The sequence below is a fragment of the Amblyomma maculatum genome, chromosome 1, assembly GCF_055883805.1.
Source record: "Amblyomma maculatum isolate TAMU_Amacu chromosome 1, ASM5588380v1, whole genome shotgun sequence".
In the NCBI taxonomy this organism is placed as follows: Eukaryota; Metazoa; Arthropoda; class Arachnida; order Ixodida; family Ixodidae; genus Amblyomma; species Amblyomma maculatum.
This window is the reverse complement of record NC_139344.1, coordinates 457166305-457188637: the sequence shown is the minus strand read 5'-3', so window position 1 is coordinate 457188637 and position 22333 is coordinate 457166305. Positions and strand designations below refer to the sequence as shown.

Here is a 22333-nt window from a genome sequence, read left to right as displayed (position 1 = left end):
CGAAAACACAAATGCAAGGCTAGCATGGTGAAGCGTTCTAATTTGAAAGAAGCTTGAAAGGACTGTGAGATGCCACTCATGGTAATAAGGGTAGGACAAAAAGAATAAAGATGTCATGAAGAGCTAGGAAAAGAAAGAGTAATGGGGACTACACGCATCATTGTTTGCTGCACAGGCTATCGATAGAGGCAGAAGTGAAAGCTGATAAATGCACAGCCTGAGCACACACCATTCATACGTAACGAGATACATGTCACGTTGGCATTCGAAGCAGTTTCATTACATTGGTCTGAGGCTAATTGGCCTCCCAAGCTCAGACGTTTTGAACACTACCATTTGTTTAAGGGTGTGGGTTCTTTCCTCGAAACCGAAGGCCCTGTGATGCAAATTTTCATCACCTTATGATGCCATACTCTAAGCTTGCACTCTCTTCTTTTTTTTTTTTTCCCCCAATTTTCTTTTGTGAAGCCAGCTATGTGCACAGGTTGTTCGATTATTTTTGCTCTCACCTGTTTGCTTGCTTCTCCTATTACTGTGCCTTTCTGAGTGGTATCCCATATCTCTTGCAAGTTTCTTTTGAATTAAAGTGTAGTTGTTAGTTTGCGCTTGTGATGTTAGTCTGTTCTTATGCTACATCCGTGTTTTTGGCTTCCACTCACCACCGTAAATTCAACATGTGCAACACGTTACCAACTAGCGCACTTCAAAGCCCTGTTGATATTAGTGGACTCTCAAATAATGCAAAAACTAATTTAAGCTATAGTTTAATTTACTTATTTACACATTGCTTTCTCAATCCAAGGCATAACAGGAGTAAGCACTAATCAGCACCAGGTGAAGAAAACTTGTATCTGACGCAATCGGGCAACTCATTCAAAAACCTTTCAAAAGGCAGTGAAATAATTCACCCCAATTATCCTGTATGTCAACAGTATGTGGAAGAAAAGTGAGAGTTTCAAACAATGAAAAGATTGCCTGAAGGGAAATAAGGATGAGTAGGTCAAAGCAGTACATTGTTCAGGCTTTATCACTTATAATTGAGATACTTGCCTGTACACTGACAAGCTTGTGTAAATTTTTATGCAGCAGTTTAATAGGTCTCACGTAAGTCATCTTGCCAAGGTAAAACTTGAACACATGTTGATTGCCAAAAGACATTTGGTCTGCTTTTGGGCAGGGTCGATCTACTCATCGCTGCGGTATGGATGTTTTGTTACAGACACACATGTGCAATGTTTTAATGTGAATCTTGATTTGTTTGCAGACATGGCTCCTTTCTACGAGGAGACCTGTGCCGAGCTTGGCTGGCCCGTTGACCAGCGTCTCCTAAACAACATGAAGACGGCCAACACTGCTGAAATCGCGCGGCTCGATTCTGCTATCGAGGATGCCGAGAAGAACTTGAGTGAGATGGAAGTCCGTGAGGCCCACCTGGTTAAGGCTGAGTACCTCAGCCGCATAGGGGACAAGGTGTGTGTTGCTGGCAAAAGAAAGCTTTGCAGCCAGCATCACGGGATGGAATCCCCGCTGGTTTTGCTGTGTTTGATGGAGGTGAAACTCAAAAACACCCTCTACTTGTGCCATGGTGGTGCAGAACCCGAGGCGGTCGTAACTATTCAAACCAGAACCTTCCACTACTGTGCGCTCTTATATCCAGTGTGCATTTTCATGATGCTTGGAAAATGTTCCAAAGATATTGAAAGATGAACCAAAATATCAAAACAGTTCAGCATTATAAAAAGAACGTGCAGCTTTGATTTTGGATCTAGTTGACATAAGATTTATGTAGTGGTCACATGTCAGTGACTAAGAGCTAGGGAAGAAAGGGAAAATGTGTGCCGTGTTACATCAGTGTGTCTGTTTTCTCTTTTCTGTCATTTCCTGAAGCACTGCTGCGCACTGCCTTGCCATATTAACACTGCGGGCAGGACAAATTTTCAAGAAGCGGCTGCTTTGCTTACTTTCTTTGTTTTGTGTATTCCTGCGTGCTCTGTCAAGCTCATTTTATTAAGTGAAACTGGTAGGACTGAAAGTTGCTATGAGGTACTGGACTCAAGACCGTACGTTCAGCTATGGGGTCTGAAACAAAACAAAACCAAAAAAAAGATGTGGCATTTCACTTTGAAAGTTGGTAGCCCACTTTCCTCCTTATCTGAGGGTTGCCCACCCTTGCTTGTTTCTGCAGGAGGCAGCACTGACGCAACTGCGCAAGACATATGACAAGACGGTGTCGCTGGGCCACCGGCTCGACCTGCTCTTCCACCTGATCCGGTTGGGGTTGTTCTACCTCGATCACGACCTTATTACCCGCAACATTGACAAGGCCAAGAGGTGAGAACAGTGTTTCTCCTGTGCTGTACCTTTTAAGAGCTGGCTTTCATGCTCCTGTGTTTGTGCTGCTCTCCTGCACATTATGATCCAGCTCCATACTTGCTGACCCTCAGCTTTTGCTCCTCCTCATGTTTGACTACCCTGCTGCTACTTTGCCATCCTTTTCTTTCTTGCCTGGCCTCTTGAGGAGCTGCCATTTTCCAGGCGTTGGGATTTTTTTGTTCTGCTGCCTTGTTGAACTTTTGGCTCCATGCTCTTTGCATGTTGCCTCTCCTTCAGAGTTGCTTATTTTATTTCATTTCAATTTGTGCCTTGCTGTATGGCTGAGGAGTGGGTTACTTGACTGCTGAGCTAGGGAACCAGGATTTGTAGCGAGAGCTACATTGGCCACTGTCTTGCCATTTCGCCGTGCCTGTCCATGCCTGTCTGTGAGAAGAAGAAAAAGAAGAAGGAAAAGACATAGCTCGGTAGTTGGTAGAGGCGAATAACAACAGCAAGTTGCTAGGACAGAAGTTTCGTTCGAACGTTGTGATGGCGGTGTGCCCCGGAATAACAACAGCAAGTTGCTAGGACAGAAGTTTCATTCGAACATTGTGATGGCGGTGCGCCCCGGAATAACAACAGCAAGTTGCTAGAACACAAGTTTCATTCGAACATTGTGATGGCGGTGTGCCCCGGAATAACAGCAAGTTGCTAGGACAGAAGTTTCGTTCGAACGTTGTGGTGGCGGTGTGCCCTGGAGTTCGACATAGATATGTCATACCATTAAATGTCTTCTACACCCGAATGAGAATGGTCAATGACGAGAGGAAAGCTGAAATCATAGAGTAAACTACTATGTGCAAAAGCCATGTCTTTACTTTCAAGCCGAACCTAAGTGTAGCTATGCAGACTGCTCTCGCGTAACTCCAGGTTTAACCACAAGCTAAACCACAGCTCATTTTTTATCTCAGCTGCGGCAGCCACGTTTCGATGGGGTCAAAATGCCAAAAGTCAAGGGGAGTGAAAGCTTCCAAGCCAAAATATGGCCTCTCATTTAATGCATTCTCATATTGTTTATATTCATTATTTAAGGCATATTTCTAGAAGTAATGACAGCTTTCAGCATTTATAGTCGAGGAAAAAAATGCTTTTTCTGGTTACAGTAAGTCTGCTAGGTGAATCCAGTTACATAAATCTCCGATAGGTGGCACCAGCTGCCCCAGCCAGTGGTGGTGTGAATGTACTACAGAGAGAGCAACTCGGCATGCAGCCGGGTACACTGATGCAGGCAATGAGTTAGGCGAAATGACAGTGTTATGGACTCTGCCCTTCCTTTACTGCCAAAAAAAGCTGTCACCAGGTGTAGAACCTCTGTAGCAGCTTGCCAACAAAGCACTGTTGTTCTCATAGTTTTTCACTTTCAGAGGTGGCTGAAGTTGAATACCGTAGTACTCAAAAGTGGTCTGTCCAGCGTTTTTGCCAAGTCATACATACGGCCCATCTCAAGTGCAACAGAGTGACTGTTAGGTGGAAATGTCCCCTCATTACGGTAGGTTGACAAACTTCAAAGGAGCAGACAATTTGTTAGTCTCATCAGAAGTACCTAGTTTATCCTAAAAGAATTGCCCCTGAATATGAGCACACCAGGCATGTCGAAATAGCCTTTCTTTCAGAGAGGGAATTATAAGTAGCTCATTCCACTATGCATAAACCGAGCAGAAGATTGAGAGCATGAAACCAGCTCATGTTATGCTGTTTAAAACGATGCCATTGGTCTAGATTTTATTTTGCACTTTCTCCCTTTGTCCAATAGCAGCTGCTGTGCTCTAGCTCATCACTTCCTTGCAGCACTGTAGAAAGTAGGAGCCCTGTTCAGCCAATCATGAAGGAGCATTAAGTGTGCTTCTTCATGCTGCATCGTCTGCGTGTCTTCTGCTCGCAGTGTATGCAGATATGGGTGTAAGAGTATAGATATATTCTGTCTATGTACCAAACTTTGAAGAAACATTTGAAGATTTAGAATGGCATTTTGAGCAAGTTACGCTTTGTTGCACCACACGTTTAGGTCATCTCATTCAAAAGAAGCCACGATGGCAACTTCTACCGAGGGACATCACCTGGTATTCGAAACTGGTACCATATACAATGGACGCGCGCTAAACGAAACCCGCATAAACGAAAACTCCTTTTAAATGAAACAATTTCAATAAAAGTAATTGGTTTCATATACAACCAGTGTAGAGTCGTGCTTCACAATCGAAACCCCATTTTGCTTGCAACACGGATAAAAGAAACCGAAACTGTGCATGAATCGTCTTTGTTGATGTCGATATCCAGAATCCAATCCAATACCTGGCATGCCTTTTTCTTTTTTTTTTTTTTTTTGTGCGGGTGTCATTTTGCTCTGTTCCGTGGCTGTGTTTCGTGACTTCTTTCCGGCGTGCAGTATGGAAGAAGCTGCTAGAAAGCATCCCCATAATGCATTGCCCAAGATGAAAATTCTTGATGATGTGAAGTGTGCCAAGAAGTCGAAAGCTGCTATCGCGAAAAGGCATGGCATCCCAAAATGCACGCTTTCAAGGATTCTGAAGGATCGTGACAAGATTGAAAAAGCATATAACAGCGGTGCTTTCGCCCCCGATAGGAAAAGGATGCGTCGGGCCTAACATGAGGACCTCGAGAAATCACTTTTCCTGTGGTTTAAACGTGCTCAAGTTCCAATCTTCCAGTGACCGGGCCTATTTTGGAGAAGGCGAGAGACATTGCACTACAGATGAAAACTGAAGACTTTAATACCCCAGTCAGACGGGCAAGTTCAGTGACACTTTCACGATGTGCACTTACTTAGGAAGAATGACACTTTCGGTGCTCGCTAAGTTCCAGTCTTCCAGTGACCGGGCCTATTTTGGAGAAGGCAAGAGACATTGCACTACAGATGAAAACTGAAGACTTTGATACCCCAGTCAGACGGGCAAGTTTAGTGACACTTTCACGAAGTGCACTTACTTAGGAAGAATGACACTTTCGGTGCTCGCTGTCACACGGCAAAACCAAGTGTCAATTTGAAATAATGGCAGTGCCGATGCGGATGCTGTAGCCCTATGTGAAAATTAATTAGTTTTCACGGAGATACCTTAAAATTCGAATGTATTGCAAGCACAATGACCCCAAGCTAATATTCAGTTTATTTGTGCATTTGAGTATGTGGATTTGACTAAAAAAAACATCGCAATATCGCACGGGCATGTTAGCTTGACCGCGCTTTTCGCTAACTTGCATGGTTACTGCTGCTCACATGCAAAACTGACCTCGTTTATGCTATATACCGGATACACGCGTGTAATGGCCGCACTTTTTTTTTCCGAGATTGGAGTGAAAATCAGGGGGTGCGGCGATTACATGAGAAAAAAAGACAGCGAAAAAAATTATTTGCGGTGGTACCTGCCTTTATTATTGTCAAAAAACTCCTCGCCCTCCTCCGCTAAACTCGTCGGGATTTCAGGCTCGTCCCGTGTCTAAAACATCACTCCTCGTCGTCGTCCTCCTCCTCCTCCGAACTCATCGGGACTTCAGGTTCGTCCTTGTCTCAGATGAGGTCATTCTCCGTACCGTCCAGCCTGTTTGATATCCCTGTCACCTTGAAACTTTTTTCCACAGTCTCGAACGAAACCGTGGCCCACACTTCGAGTATCCAGTGGCAAACGGCCACAAGCGATGCCCGTTTCAGTCGGCCGGTTGGAGTCTTCTGGTGGAGGGCCGTTGCCATCCACTCACTGTACCCACGGCGAAATCTACACTTAAAAGGGTGGTTTACGGAGACGTCCAGCGGCTGAAGCATGCCGGTCATGCCTCCAGGTGTGACGGCCAAGTCTGTGCTAGATGCGCGGAGCTGTTGCCGCACGCTCTCTGTCAGGTGCCCCCTGAAGCTGTCTAGGACGAGTAGAGAACGCGTCGCAAGATTCGCCCCTGGTCGCTTCTCCCAAACACACTTCAACCAGTCTGTCACCAGCTCATCCGTCCGTCATCCATCCTTTGTCCTGCGCACGAACAAAGATGCCATCAGGGAATTTCTCTGCAGGTAGACGTTTCCGCTTAAAAACTACGTAAGGCTGTAGTTTTCGTCCATCCGCTGTGATGCAAAGCATGACCGTGCATCGCTGCCTTTCGCTCCCCGATGTAAGCACACGCACGCTCTTCTTCCCCTTCACCTCGACTGTCACATTCTGGGGTGCGTCAAACCAAACCGGGGTTTGATTGGTGTTACGAATCTGAGAAAAAAGGTGCTCATGTTCTCTGCGCTTGTTGATCACAAACTTGTGGAACTGCAGAAGCTTTTCACCATACTCCTCGGGTAGACGTTGACACATCGTCATGCGACGGTGAATGGACAGGTTTTTCCGCTTCATGAAGCGCGAAATCCACCCATTGCTGGCTTTAAACACAGTAGCCGCAATCCCCTTGCTGCGTGCAATATCTAGCGCTTTCATGCGCAACATCTCAGTCGAAACAGCAAAGCCGTGGCGCCGCGTCTCCGTCATGTACTCGAGAAGTGAGTCTTCAAATTCCGGAAACATGCTCTGCTTCCCTCGGAAAGCGCGCCTCTGAACATTTGTTTTCCTGAGGGCATCTTCTTGGGAGCACCATCGCCGTATACATTTTTCGTCAACGCCGAAATTTTGTCCAGCCGCTCTTTTTCCTTCTTCTTTCGCGTAGTGAATCACTTTCAGCTTAATGTGAGCGGTATAACTAACATATTTTCCCATCGAGGAAAATGAAAACCTTCAGCTCACGAGCGCAGAACAAATCAGGGCAGCGATGCGTTCCGATTGCGAGATCACACGTGATATGCTTCGGGCAATCGTGGAAATAGCTGTAAAACGGAGGAGTGAACAGACTTGGATTGTATTGGATTGGATTTGCTGGCCTCACCCTTTGTAACAGGCGGGCATCGCTGCGGCTAGGAGCACCCCCTTTGCAACGGAGGTGGTGGCCGCTGCCCCCATGCTCGACTTTTTTTTTTCCTCAAATATTTTGTTCTTAATTCTTATTGGCAATTCTACTTCTAACCTTACGCTTCATTTTGGCTTTCACTTGATTTTTGGGTCCTGCCTGGCAGCAGTAACCACAAAACGTTCCGTATTTCTTGCACCGCACAGTAGACGGCACTGCCCAACTTCCTGAAACTCATGGCGCGGCTTTTACTCGGGAAATTTTTTAAAAGGTTTTTTTCCCAATTTTCTTTCTAAAGTTCGGGGTGCGGCTATTACATGCGTGCGGCCATTACACGCATGTATACGGTAGTTACACTGCTAACCGCATTTATCGCGAACGTAGCTTTGCGACCTTGATTTGCATCGTTAACCGAGAAAAGGCCGGTAGCGAGTATACACGGAGTCACCTGTGTTCGAGCGCGAAAAGTTATTGAGCTAGTATGATTCAGAGCAGCGTGCATTTTTCACATGAAATCATGTCCGACGGCGTTTCTATACAGCCTAAAATGTCCAGCGGCGCAGCACCCACGTACAGCAGCATCGTCACATCTTCACAGCATTTGCTTGCCGTTGTACACAACGTCGAAAAAGGTCCGGTTTCCGCAGCATCACAAAAGTAGGCGAGAAGTTTGCAGCGTTCACAACACCGGATGCTACTAGCTTTCCGCTGTAGTACCGCCCGTGAGTGCCCGTGAACGGCAGAGCGCGCGGTGCAAATAGCGCTTGGCCGTGCGCTCCTCCGTGGTCGTCGCTAGGCCCATACAGTCGAACCCGGATATATCGAACTCGAAGGGGATTGCGAAATAGTTCGATATATCGATAATTCGATATACAGAAATCGGCTTGTGACGGCACTTACGATGCGAAAAAACGATACCGTATTTGTCGCGTAATCAACCCACTCCCATAATGAACCCACCCACCACTTTTGCACCCGAGAATTTGAAAAAAAGGCGTTAAGGCCAGCTCGCTCATATGCACAATTGAGCGATCTCAGCGACGAGCGGCAACAACAGAGCGAAAAATTTCCAACTTGTTGGAACTGCGTCCCTCTGGCCGCTCGAGCCACCACCGCGGCAGCTCAAAACAAAGTTTCTGTGTTGCCGCGGCGGAAATCGCGAGCGTTTTCGCTTGCATGTCGATGGCGCGCCGCTCTGTTTCGGTCGTCTCATCCACAGCTCATTTCTTGGCAGCGTGCCAAGATGCTGCACAACGATAACGTCATGGCGTGTTTATCTTTTAATAGCTCCTGCGGTGGCGGGGAGCGAACTTGGCAGAGTGCTCGTGATGGCTTGATTGCACAAGCCTGGTTCGATTTATCACACCGCGCTTGAGGCGGGCATAGTCCACTGCCACAAAATCATTGGAAAGCGTAATAGCTAACTGCTTTTTGAAGTGAAAAATGCTAAAAGCCAGTGTCATGACCGCAGCTGACCGCCTGCTTTCGTTGATTCATACATGCAAGGATAAACGACTCCCGCAAAAAAAAAAAAAGAAAAAAAAACTGCCGCATCTTACGTTTGCAGCCGCCATATCTTAAGCTACGCTGCGCGTACAACACAACAATAAGAATGGACGGCTCTCGCAAAAAAAAAAATGAAGAGAGAAATCTGCCGCTTCTTAACGTCCGCAGGTGCCATAGCCACGTCAGCCGCTGCGCTCAGAGGGTTCGCAACACACGCTGGAGAAAGCGTTCGACGTTCTGTCTGAAAACGGGCTGAGCTGGCTTGGCGCATATGCGTAGCACAGCGCGTGCTACTGCGAACGAAGGAGAGAGATAGCTTGGCAAAAGAATGGGCTTGCGCTTCGCTCAATCGCGTGTTTCCCCTCTCGTTCCCACCGGTTCTCTCTGGTTCATTCACGCATATGGCTTGCAAATGTCACGTGCTGGCGCGCGGGAAACGATAACCTCAGATGCGCGCGCCTTTGGGGAATGGACGCGGCGCCGAACTGTCCCCTCTCATTCCTTCTGCGCGTGGCTTGAAACTTCATGCGGCAAATGGCCGAGTGTGATGCGATCGTCTTTGGGGAAGGCACACTTTCCAGTGCATGATGCGGAGTTCGATATATCGAACGACCGGTGAAATTTAGTTCGATATATCCGGGTTCGACTGTAGTTTGTTTCGCATCGAAGTATCAGTAGGCGGCCTTTTCGTATGGCCAGCTTTGTAGGATATATGGCTCACTAGTGGCACTGCCTTATTGTCAACCTTGCTGTCTGTTGATAATAAGAGACAGATGCAATTCAAATCGACGGACTTGGATAGAGTAGATAGTGTATATGTGTACTGCAAGGGTGAGCTGCGCCGCGCTGCCGGCGACGATGGCTATGAGGTTGTGAGCAGAAATTTGCTTTTGTCGCAGCAATTATACCTACTAGCGACTTGGTATAGGTCAATGATCCCCAAGGATTAATTACTGACATTGCTTTACTTCAGGGATCATTATTTATGGGAAAAACAAATCCTCGCACACTTTTCTGACGCCGGTGACAGCGGGGCAGGATGCGCCGTAAAGGTGCTGGCTTGGCGCTGGCGGCTTGTCTAAGGAAAATCGGTGGTGTCTCCAGCTAGCGCTTAAGCGAAATGCTGCCTGTCAAGTGACGATTTTCTAGAGATTTGGTTACAGATAACTCCAACTTCATTGCTGCAGCTTGAGATACCGCATACCATTGAAGTGCAGCAGCAGACGAACGCCTTCGCCTTAGCGCAAGCACTGAGAGCGGGGGTAGCTATTCATGTGTAGGCATCGTTTTCAGTTGGTGACAGCTTAAATCTCTTGCCTATTAATAGATACGCTCATGAAATTACGATAAACATTTCAAAACATTGTAATTCTCAAAAAATGTGAGTGATATGTCATTGCCCTGCTGTCGAGACTACACACTCGCCTGCCGGACAAAGTGTAGTGAGTGCGCCAAACTCACTTAACGCCGAGTGTGTTCGGCAGCGAGTGTCATTAAAGTTTATCGTGTGACACGATGCGAATGACACTAAACGCGAGTGCACTCGTTGAAAGTGACACTAAACTTGCTCGTCTGACCGAGGTATAAATTCAGCGATGGCCGGTTAAGCCATTTCAAGAAGCGCCACGGCCCTGTTTTTCGCACAATAGCAGGTGAAAGTGCCATGGTAGATAATATTTGCTCTGACTGGCAGCAGCAGAAGCTTCAAGACGTCCTTGCAAATTACGAGCCAAGCGACGTCTTCAGCATAGACGAAATGGCGCTTTTTTACAAGCTTTTAAGAGTCACAACCCTTGAACAAAACTGCCAATAAACGAAACAGATTTCCGTGTCCCCGTCTAGTTTTGATTAAAGGGAGTCCACTGTATATGCTTTTTTTTCAACAGCCGGACTTTCCTTCTTAGGTCTAGGAGCGGCAGAATCATTGCCTGAAATAAAAATAAATCTAATTTAATGTTCATGGATGTTGCTGTAGAGAGACGGGAACTAACGAATGCCTGATGTGCCATTTATGACCAATCAAAAAACCAAGAACCACATAACTACAATGAGTTAACTGCGAAGTGAGGCGGTCTGCTTCGATGTGCGCTGCTATGTTCAAAATGTGATTTCAGCTTATGCAAGAGCTACGAACGCTCAACTCGGAAACCAGCGTATGTAAATCGAGTTCTTCGTGCAGTTAAAAGCATATCATCCCACGTGCCACCTTATACTGGAATTACATTGTGCAGCATCAGACAGTCGCCTCTGCACTCATTGCAGCTTTGGTAGTGCTACAAGGAACTGCTGAAATAGAGTACGTGCGCATGCTTTTTTTTTTCTTTTTGCTTTCTGTCCTGCTCTAAGCGTTTGGAAGGTACCTTGTACTCTATTCGTGCCTTTTATCTTATTCTACCTCAGCATAGCTGTTACCCACTCTGCGAGCACACTGTGCACCTTTCTCTACGCCACAGTCCATTCGTGTAGTGCTGATATCTGGCCCATTCAGTGCCGCAATATTGTTTGTTGTGACACCATGTTTGTTGAAAATGCAGCCCTGGAGCTTCTAAGCCTCAAGCCCTTCACCCTCTCATATGAAAGAAGAGGGCTGGCTTGGCAACTCCTGCCAAACGTAATGTCAGGAATTCTTATGTCCAGTTAGTGCTTGGCCATGTCAGCTGCCAGCAACCGCCTGCAAGTGTCATGCTCTTGGTTTTTCACTCACAATGCCGAAGTCGACGCTATATTTTTGGTGAACGGAGAGTTTAACGCTATCACGTTGAAGCACACAACCACCAGTTCGGTCTCTTTACTCCTTTAAGGCCCTGCCACCATAGCACCCAGTGGCTCTGGTGATTGCTTACTGAGCCAGAGCCAAATGCCAGTCTCGACGGTCTCATATTGCCGCTGTGGAAATGCAAAGACATCCCTGTGATGTTCAGTGTGTGTGCAGTGTAAAGGGACAGATTTAGTTAGCCTGTATCGATATATTACAGGTTCTAGTGATTGAAAATACAGCTTTTCCGATTAAAAAAAAAATAAATATGTACTGGTTGCAGCACCACCAGCTGTACTTGCAAACAGGCTGGTGCAAATCCTTGCAGCTAGGTTACACTGATGCCTGCTTCTAAACAATGACTAATGAAGTCCATTTCAGTTTGGATGTCGTCAGTGGTGTTGAAACTTTTCAATGTAATTTTCTTGGCCGTAGATGTGTCTGCTTGTGCCAGACAGGTGTCATAACCGAAGAGAGCTGCAAAATTGATTTTCGCTATGGAGGAAACCGCGGCTATAGCTGCCCTCTGTTTTTGTGTGAAGAACATCAGGCAGGCAGCCTTGCACTATGGCACTTGTCTTAGCCTGTATGCACCTATGGGACTTTAAGCCATACCATATATGGGCAGCATACCATACATAGCAAAGCGTGCCATACCAAACATGGGCAGCACACGCTTGTCGCTAATTCAGCATTCCCTGTGCAGCCTTATTGAGGAAGGTGGGGACTGGGACCGGAGGAACCGTCTTAAGGTATACCAGGGCCTCTACAGCCTGGCAGTGCGGGACTTCAAGGCAGCTGCGGCCTCCTTCCTGGACACCGTGTCCACCTTCACTTGCTACGAGCTGATGGACTACCAGCGCTTTGTCACCTACACCGTCCTGGCCAGCATGATCTCCCTGCCTCGGGTGGAGCTGCGGGAGAAGGTACCTACCATCATCGTCAAACAACGCCCGCTGCAGTGTACAGGTGGCAAAACCGACTCGTGTTCAAATGAACAGGCTTTCTTCCATTGAGCTTTGCTTGACTAGAACTTCAAATTTTTACAGTTCGAAATAATGAGCTTTCAATTTAATGAGAAATGTAGCCAGAAAAACAGGATGATTTCCTTCTTGATTTTCTTGTGCTCTCACACTTCAGGAGATTCTTCTGTTATCCTTTCACTGCCTCTTTATTCTAATTCAGGAGAGTTGTTGCTTGTTGAAGGGCTTCAGATTTTTAGCTTGCCTTCCATTGGTTTTTGTCCGAGGAACTAATCCAAGGTCATGAGCGAGTTCTGGTGGGTGCTAATGCAGCAAGGAGACGAGGTTTGTCATGCACAACACTTGGTGGGGATAAAATAGATATTATAGATATAAATAGATTTTATCCCCTTGGTGGGGATAAAATAGAATACTGCTGTTGACTACACTCTTCATAGGAGTGATGAGAGGGCACACATTCCTGAACAAATTGTCAAGGCAAACGCCTTACTTAGCTATGTTTGCAAAAACATTTCTTGCAAAAAGTGGAAGCAAAACCTCAAAGCAAAATGTAACCTGTGATATGACGTCACATTAAGATGAGACTGGTAATCATGAATGGGTATGTAGTGACAAGCAGTATATAAATCTGATGTCATGCCTAGTCATGGCATGTGAGTCATAGTTTAGTCATGAGTCAGGTACTTGTCATGAGTCGGATTGGAGATCCAGTGTGCATGACTATGAAGTCCATGACTTGAATAAGTCAGTCATGACTATGACTAGTGTCTAGTCGTAACTCTCAGTTGCTGAAGAGGCACTAAAGACGACTAGGAGCTACTAAAAAACAGCCAGTGCACATGCTTTCGCATTTCTCCAATTCAGATCTCTGCAGTGCTCTCAAAAGGTTTTCCTGAAGAGGGTGAGAATGCACACCGCACTGGTATATGGCTCAGCTGAACAATGCAGTCAATAGATGTGCTAGGCCAAGGCTGCATTGATATAGGTATATGCAGTGTACCGTGGTTTGAAGGTTATTGCACGATTGTCAACCAACCAATCGCCTAGCCTCCAGTTTCGGAACAAAGAAAATCTCAATTTCACATTCTCCTCTCCCTCATTCGCTGTTCCATGCTACAACCACCGCTCCCACGACAGCTGCCTAAGGAACAGCAAAGAGAGAGAGAGGGAAGCCAGCCTGATACCTCCCTCGCCTTGGCAGAGGATTCTTCGCCATGGGGCTGTTCATGTTCTCGGTCGGCACTCGCGTGATTACCTTCAAATTGCGCTAGACTTTACCTTTCAGCGTACCTACACACAGCCTCGCAGAGCAGAGAAGGCATAATTGAAGGGGTGTTGATGGGGCATGAGAAAATGTGTTTATTGTGGTATCGCAGCTGTCGGAAACACTGGTAGTGCCCTTCTCACCTTGTTCATGTGGGCAGTACATTCTTGTTGTATCAACATTTAGTGTTGCAACATAGAGTTCTTCTCGGAAAGATGGGAAGCTGCCTGACGGTTCGCTGCTATAGAACTGGGCTTTATCTTTGTGGTACTGCGTGTGACATAGTTTTTCTGAAGGCAAGTGGGAATTTTGTTAATTGCCACACCTTGATGCATGTTGCAGGTTGTAAAGGGTTCTGAGATCCTGGAAGTGCTGCACAGCGTGCCTGACATCAGCGAGTACCTGTTTTCTCTGTACAGGTGCCAATATGCCACCTTCTTCAGGAAGCTAGGTACGTTGTTTTCCTTTTCTTCCTTGCAGCATCATGCCGGTACCCTCATGCCATTGCCTCTGAACTCTTTTACATTGTGTTAACCGAAGCTTTTAGAGCGCAGCTCTTTGGCGCCCGTTCCTTAGTTTCGCGTCATCGTTGGAGTCGGCGGCGTTATCCCTGTAACCAGCTCCGCAGCTGGGGCAGCGCGCGCTCCTTCCCCCACCCCCCTTCCGCTTCCTCCGTGGTGGCAATTGCGCATGTTATCGGATAATAATAAACACTCTATGGGAGGTGATTTTTGCCCGCAATTTTGAACGCATGAAACGGGAAATAATATGAACCGGTAACATATCAACAAGGCTCTACTTCATGTCGTGCTCATATGCAGTGCTGACATCTGCGAAGCACTGCTGGGTAATAAATAATGAACCATGCAAGCGCACAGTTCTGATAAAGTGGGTATTCGAGCTTTTTCAGCTCAAGTGGCATAATTATGTTCAGGCGTGTTCTTTCTCTCTGTGGCCCATCATGAAAAAGATTCCTCAGAAGTGGCACTCCTCCTTTGCCACGAGGTCATTTCCCAAAGCGGGGCAGGCATGCTCCAAGTTCAGGGCAGAAGCCGAGGTGATGTTGCTCGCCAGCAGTGGCCCTTCTTTCGTTTTGTCTTTCCTTCGCACGTCTGTTTCAGGCCTTTGTGCAAAAAGCGGAAGCAGTATTGATTTTCACCTAGGACTGGTTTTTGTGCAACTTGCCCACGAGCGCTAGTTCCTGGTGCTTGTATGGTTATTGTAACCAAATTTTATATCACAAACTTTTGTCTTAAAATTTGGCTCCATAGCCTTAATGTGATTCATGATGGTCACATAATCTTTGTTTCTATACTTGACAAATGCTTGTTTTAAGTTGCCGGTCGAGGTGGAACTCCATGACTGATAACATAACAACACTGAACCGTTTCTGTTTATAATTAAAGTGCAACAAAAGGAGCCAAACGTGTGCTGATTGTACAACTTGCTGCTTCAGCTGTAAAAAGAAGTTTGGTTCAGAAATCTTGTTTTTCCTAATTTGATCTCTGCACCTCTTAAAGAAGAGCGCCGAAAGAAATGCACTGTGCATGTTTTCAGCCCATGTGGAGCGGCAGCTTCAGCTGGACCGGCTGTGGGCTCCGCACGCACGCTTCTATGTGCGGGAGATGCGGATCCTGGCGTACAGCCAGCTGCTGGAGTCCTACCGGAGTCTGACATTGCAGTACATGGCCGATGCCTTTGGGGTCACCGTTTCTTTCATCGACCAGTGAGTGCCCAATCCGTGCTCAGTTCCTCAAAGGTTGGAAGGCTTCAAAAGGGGTTCCTAAGTAGCAGTTCATGTCCTCATCATATCTACCACATTTTACTACAATGGGGAAATCGGAGGAACCCATAAGCTGGAACTAGAGTCAGTGCACTGGTAACCTGTGCCTTTGGAGAGGTTGTGAACGGATGCGTTAGCAGTGGTTAGTCAAAAGCTATAAATGTTCGTAATCTTGGAATGTTTCCAGCTACCTCTGCTGAGTGAGCATGATAAGGTAAATGGCTTTTAATGAGTGTGTTGTGAACATCAAAACAGACGCCAAAAATGGTTGCTCAAAATTGCCATAAAAAAATTTCAGCATTGAATGATCAGATCAGTATGCATATTGGTAAGCATCATGCGCCCACTGTTCAGAGGGAACACAGTGGTATTTGCTCTTCTTGTTTTTGCCATCCCGTGATAAAGGGGCTTGTGTTCAGTCCTTGTGGAGGGGAAAAAAACCTAAGTGTAAAAGTGAACATACTACAGTGGAAACTGCCAAAGCCTTGCCTTGTGGAAGACCTGAAATGAAAATAAATACAAAAATGGTGGAAAGTATTGGAGGGCGGGGCCTTCGGTTTGCTAGACTCAAGCATTGTGTTAGCATTTACAGTCGACGACCGATTTTTCGAACAGCGGACCACAAAAATGTCCGAAAAATCGGGCAGTCCGAAAAAACAAATTTGCACCAAAAAAGGTCAATTTATTGCCTATTATTCACTTTGAGGTCGGAAAAAGTACCACGCTCCGCTTCCGTGCTAACAGGTCCACCTGAATTTCACTTGCATCAGCTGGGCTTGCGTCGGCTGCGCTGCTGCAGGTGAATCGTCGTCATCGCTCTTAGACTCCGCAAGCACTTGGCGAATAATTTCTGCATCTGTGAGCCCAGCGCGCAGTTCTAACTCATGGTTCACGTCTATGAACTCTGAAAACGAGACGTCCGATGGAGTGTCGACACCAGCAGTGCAAAGGTCATGAATGGTCTGCTTACTGATCTGCTTAATGATCTGCCTGACAGCTGCTCGACGACATCCTTCTCGTCCAAGGCAGCCGACTCGTCATCCAGCACAAATCCCGCGTGGCGGAAGCAACTGCGCAGCGTTGTGGGTGCTACAGACTTCCACGCGTCGGCGAGCGTACTAAGTTCTCCAAGCAAATCGACAGAGTAGGTTTTCCCACTGTCGAGGCACACCACAATCGCTAACCACTGGATCACAACATAGACTCCGTTGAGTGCCTTCTCGCTGCTGCGTTGCACGCAAAAAAAAAAATAATTCCTTATAAAATCCGGAAGCAGCTTCTTGAAGATTCTTGAAGAACTGAAGTTGATTCAATTAAATGCGAGCCACAGTAGCGATAGAACATAGTTCTCGCATCAGCACGACCACGGCTAGGTCTACTCGCTACGCTCGGCAACGCACGTGGAACGCACAGAGGAACAGGCAGTTGGAGAGATCACGCTAAAAGAAAAAAAAAAAGCACTCCGGTGGCAAGCAGCGACGGCAGCGACGTTCCGGAAACGGAAGCTGCTAGGCAAATAATATAGCCTCAATCCAGCCTAAGTTTAGCTGAGGAGTGGCATGCAAGGCCGGCACCGGTTTTGAGGCCATTGAAGGAAAAAGTAAACAAACAAAATAGTGGTGACACTGCTCAAAATGTGTGGCAGTTAGCCTGGCTGACACTTGGAATGTCCGAAAAATCGATTAGCCCTCCTTGGAGTGTCCGAAATTTTGAGCCGCATAATACATTGACTTTATAAGGTATGTCCTGGGGCCGGGAAAAGGTCCGAATAATCAAGCATGTCCAATAAATTGGGTGTCCGAAAAATCGGTCGTCGACTGTACTTGCATAATTAGGCATTGAGGTGCTTATAACCAGAGGACCAGACTCAAAACTGGTGATACTTTCTCACAAATAATGTGCAACAGTATACGATGAAAAGCAAAACATTGGATGCTTATATAGTCAGACCCGTTTATAAAGAACCCGGCTAGAGCGAATTATCCTTTATATCGAACACTCGAAGCTGTCTTAGCATTATTCATGACAAATGTAATTTCTATAACGAACTGTACATTGGTTATAGCGAACTTGAGTGAATGTGATTGATGAACACCCGCGTGCGCGGGCGCGCTGGAAGCCAGACTGGCCGGCGGCGCTACCGCGATGAATTTTTCTGGAGAGAGAAGTGATTCTTGTTGGAAATGGGAGGAAAGGGGGATTCAGTGCATTCAACTGTCTCCTCAGGGACGAGGGATTGATTTGGAGAGCACGAACTGAGAAAGGGCACGCGCAAGCGCCGTACCAGCCGAGCTACGCCAAGCAGCCCCTCAGCCCTTCTCTGCTGCCTTGGCGCATCCTCCCCCAATCTCTTTCCTCTCAACGCCGAGTTTTTTGAGGGTGCGCTCCTATTCGGCAACTGCTTACCATGTGATCAAGCTACGTGCTTGCTGCTCCAGGCCAATCGTGAACAAGGAGAAGCCGGACAGAGCTGGTTTAAGGACGTGGGAGAGGAGAGCCTATCAACCGCACTCCTCCTTTTTTTTATCCTCCATGCTTTCTTTGTCGTCACGTCGTGTGCTGCTGGGGTGTTCCGGTGCGCTCTACGATCTCCTCCATACTTTCTTTGTCGTCGCGTCGTGTGTTGCTGTGGTGTGCAAGTGCGCTCAAGGATCCGAACAAGTGTAGTACCTGCGGTGTTCATGCGTTCGGTGCTTCAGAATGACAACGAAGAAGCGGCAAGGTCTGCCGCTTTGCGACAAAGTGGAGATTCTTAGCCGTGTGGAGCATGGAGAAAAAAAATCGGATGTCGCTGCACACTACTGGATTACGAGGAGTATGCTGAGCACAATCCTCAAAAACAAAGCTGCCATTCAGGAAAACGCTCGCGTACGACCGAATGCTGACGGCCGACGCATCTGGAAGCCAGCCTACGACGAACTTGAGAAATCCTTGTATGCATGGTTCGTGGATGTGCGTGCACGGAATCTTTCTGTCAGTGGCCCCATGCTGCAACAAAAGGCAAGAGATTTCACCTGCGTTTTGAATGTTGAAGGATTTGTGGAGGCAGTGGATGGCTGCAGAGATTTAAGGACCGCTATGCCATAACAGGAAAGGTGGTTGCCGGAGAGAGGCAGGCAGTTGACACGGACAGTGCCAACAAATGGATAGATGACGTCTGGAATGAAGTAAAAAAGAAGTACAAACCGTGTGACATTTTTAAACATGGATGAGACTGCCTTTTTCTGGCAGATGCTGCCGAGTACAACACTGGCATTTAAAAATGAGAAGTGCCATGGCAGCAAACTTAACAAAGCACGTGTGACGGTACTTCTTAGGGCGAACATGGACGGCTCATCTAAGTTTTGCCCACTTGTCGCTGGGAAATTCAAGTCGCCCATGTGCCTTTGTAGATGTGCTTCGCTGCTGGTCACGTACCACTCCAACAGCAAAGCCTGGATGACCAGGGCATTGTTCGAGTCGTGGCTGCGTGACTGGATGAGCTGGCACTGAGCGGACGCAAGATTTACTTGCTGTTGGACAACTGTTTGGCCCACCATTGTGGCATCTCACTCAGGAACATTGAACTCTGTTTCTGCCGCCAAACGCTACGGCAGTGTTGCAGCCTCTAGGTCAGGGGATTATACGTGCGTTCAAGCAAGGATACTGAAAGCGTATAGTTGAACGGCTCCTAGTGAAACTGCAGATGAATGAAGATCTGAAGATAAACCTGTTAGGCACAATCTAGATGATGAACCGCGCCTGGCAAGATGTCACACGCAACACAATCAAGAACAGTTTTCGTCATGCCGGACTATGCCAGGCGGATGCCGAAGCCACCAGCGCCGTGAGTGCAGCTGAAGACAATGAAGAGTTGGCCACTCTTTGGAAAGAACTTGCCCGCGTTCCTGACGCTGTGCCAAAAGAAGTCTGCTTGGAAGATTTTGGGGTGGTGGATAATGAGGTAGCCGTGACGGCAAGCCCGCCGGATTCGAAAATCGTTGCTGATGTGCTGGCGCCCGGAGACATGAAGACGAGGAGCCACCGCCGGAAGACTACCGCCCTCGCCCTACTTTTGCTGAAGCACTTTCCGCAACAGATGGGCTGCGCTGCTACTGTGCCGACATCAAAGGAAGCGGACTTGAGTTGGTTGATATTTTATCACGTGTTGAAAATGCAATTCAAGTTGATGTTGCTAGGCGCTCTGTGCAATCTAAAATAACCGCCTTCTGCAAGTGAATGCAGATTGCTGAATAAATTGCTTTTGGAGGAGATTATGCATAGGGAGTGCCGTGGAATTACTTGTATTAGCACGTTTTTGCCGGCTTTTCAATATCCTGTATAGCGCACTAGGTGCTGAAATTCGCTAAAATTTGCTCAAAGCGGGTTCAGCTATAAAGAAATGTTTGATATATCGAACAAATCTCGAAAATCATGCTGTTCTTTATAACCGGGTTTGACTGTAGTACTGCAGAGACATCATCTAGGCCTTAGAGCATTTTATCACGAGTTTGTAGTTGTTGCTTTGCCATTTTTCCTCCACCCACATTCTTTGGCTTACCCTATGCACAGTGTTTACCTAGTTTCCACATTGTTGCATACTGAAGAGAAAAATGTTTAGTTCAGGGAAGCTCCATAGACAAAACTCCGGTTCTAGCAGTTGAAGTTCACTCTTTGGAAGATGTGCGGCACTGGTTTTTGAAAAGCACATTATTGTGCATGTAGTTTTGGGCTAATGAGGTTCCACTTTGCAGATAAAATGGTGGCTTGATACTGGAGATGGTACTCTGTTATGTACAAACGAGCTATGAGAACTCGAGTAGTACAGCTGAACCCAGATGTATCGAACCCGGATTTGAATTTTGGTTACCGTATTTACTCGCATAATGCTCGCACTCGCGTAATGCTTCACCCCCAAACATTGGGCGTCAATAATTGGAATTTCATTTTCCTCGCATGCCGTATTTACTCGCATAATGCTCGCACATTTTTTCGCGGAAAATTGATGCTGAGTGGAACCATTTTGGAACCATTTGGTGTCGCCATTTTGCGAGGTGTCTCCGCGTCTCGTCATTGTTCCTTTGTTCCGTCCATGTTGCTTGCTTTGCTTTACCATCTACAGTGTTCTTGATGCCCCGTCGTGGTAGGGCTGTATGCAAGTTATACAGCTGCTTTTAAGCTGAAAGCTTTCGAGTACGCGCTACAGCATAGCAACCGCACTGCCAGCAGGCACTTCGGCGTCAATGAGTTCCGCGTAGTACGGAGACAGCGACTGCAGTGTCAACACGGACTGAGATCAAGTCTCTGATCAAGAGTAGAACTGTATGGTCTGCTGTGAGCATTATACCACGAAACGCGGGGAGTGATGATGAGGCTGCATGCAGTAAATAAAGTGCTTTAACAATTTGTGCTTTTGGCGACCCTGTAACAAGGATAAGTTCTGCTTGAAAGTAATGTTTTGGTTATATTTACAATAGCTGACCTAGGAACCCCGATTCACGCCTATTTAAATTTGCTTTTAGCACTCCGAAACATTTGCTCAAAGCTTTTTAATTTATTGCATAATTTATCGCACCCCCAACTTGGCATCAGTTCTCCGGGAAAAAAAGTTCAAGCATTATACGAGTGAATATGGTAATCTTTGTGTAGTATTACTGTAATGTATAATAATATTCCAGAGCAGGATCTGCGAAATTTCTGGAGGGTCTGTATTCTGTTGCTGAATGAGCTGGTGCATTTCACCTGTGGAGCTTTCACAGAATGTCCACAGAAAGTTGTGCCTGAGCATGGTTTACAGACCAGGCGGTGTCCAGCATTGCTTGCAATCAGTGGCGTGTGACTCCTGTGTAACTTGTTGCTCACAGGGAGCTGGCACGATTCATAGCGGCCGGGCGTCTGCACTGCAAGATTGACAAGGTGGGAGAGGTAGTGGAGACCAACCGACCTGATAGCAAGAACTACCAGTACCAGGTAAGGGTTGGTCTGCCAGGGTCCTTGATGCATGCCCTGAGCGCTTCTGCTGACTACATTCGGCAGAGTTCCGATTGGCACTCGTTAGTTCAGTGCAGGCTGTAAGAAGTGTACCCTTGCAGGAAGTCTTTTTCAGTGATGTAAAACTCGCTTACTGTGCTCATGCCAAATTGAGAAGCTGGTTTTGGGTGCCTTTTTTTGTGCATGAGCATTAGTGGTATTCTTGAGTGTAAACAGATATCAGGGGCAGTGCAGTGGACTCCTCATCTGAAACAGGACTTTAAGGCTAATACTAATAAAAAAAATTTTATCCAAAGTTTTATTTAAGCTGCTGCATCAAGTAATTCTCAGAATTCACACCACACACGTGGCTTGTTGCCCCTTTTGAAGCTCTTAATGCTGGCTTTACACATGAACATGTTGATGTCGAAAATGAGGTTATGGAGCCTGAGGAAAACCTCATTCTGGAACCACAGAGCTAGCAGACGAGGACACGGTGTCCTCGTCTGCTAGCTCCAAGGTGTCTATTTTGGCAGTGGCAGTGACGAAACTAGCTGGGCACCCTTTTGTTATCATAAGTGTCAGTCCTAAATGCTCAGCCCACTTTCTTACGGGCAGTACAAAAAAGCGCCTTGTGGCTCACTGCCACACTATTTTCCGCTTTTGCCATTTGTCTCCATGCTTGGTGTTCTTCAAGGTTAACCAGTGCACCTCCTTTGCTCGCTAAACATATATGACTGGAATTTGACAAAAATTTACCGAATCTTCATTATTGTATGTACTGATTGATGTTAGCCGGGAACTTGCTAATGATAAGATTCGGGAATGAA

At 46.7% G+C, this 22333-nt stretch overlaps 2 protein-coding genes across 2 annotated transcripts in view; one reads left to right on the top strand and one right to left on the bottom strand.

Annotated features, from left to right (window-relative positions):
* Positions 1–22333, bottom strand: part of LOC146209732 (sulfotransferase 1C2-like) — a 346269-nt gene that overhangs the window by 242830 nt on the left and 81106 nt on the right. The gene's annotated exons all lie outside the window — the stretch shown is intronic.
* LOC146209733 (26S proteasome non-ATPase regulatory subunit 6-like) overlaps positions 1–22333 on the top strand; it is a 28225-nt gene that overhangs the window by 2173 nt on the left and 3719 nt on the right. The window contains exons 2-7 of the mRNA XM_084603273.1: positions 1265–1470; positions 2186–2331; positions 12231–12450; positions 14114–14222; positions 15329–15497; positions 21398–21503. Coding sequence (XP_084459399.1) covers positions 1265–1470; positions 2186–2331; positions 12231–12450; positions 14114–14222; positions 15329–15497; positions 21398–21503 — 956 coding nt within the window. The remainder of the gene's footprint in view (positions 1–1264; positions 1471–2185; positions 2332–12230; positions 12451–14113; positions 14223–15328; positions 15498–21397; positions 21504–22333) is intronic.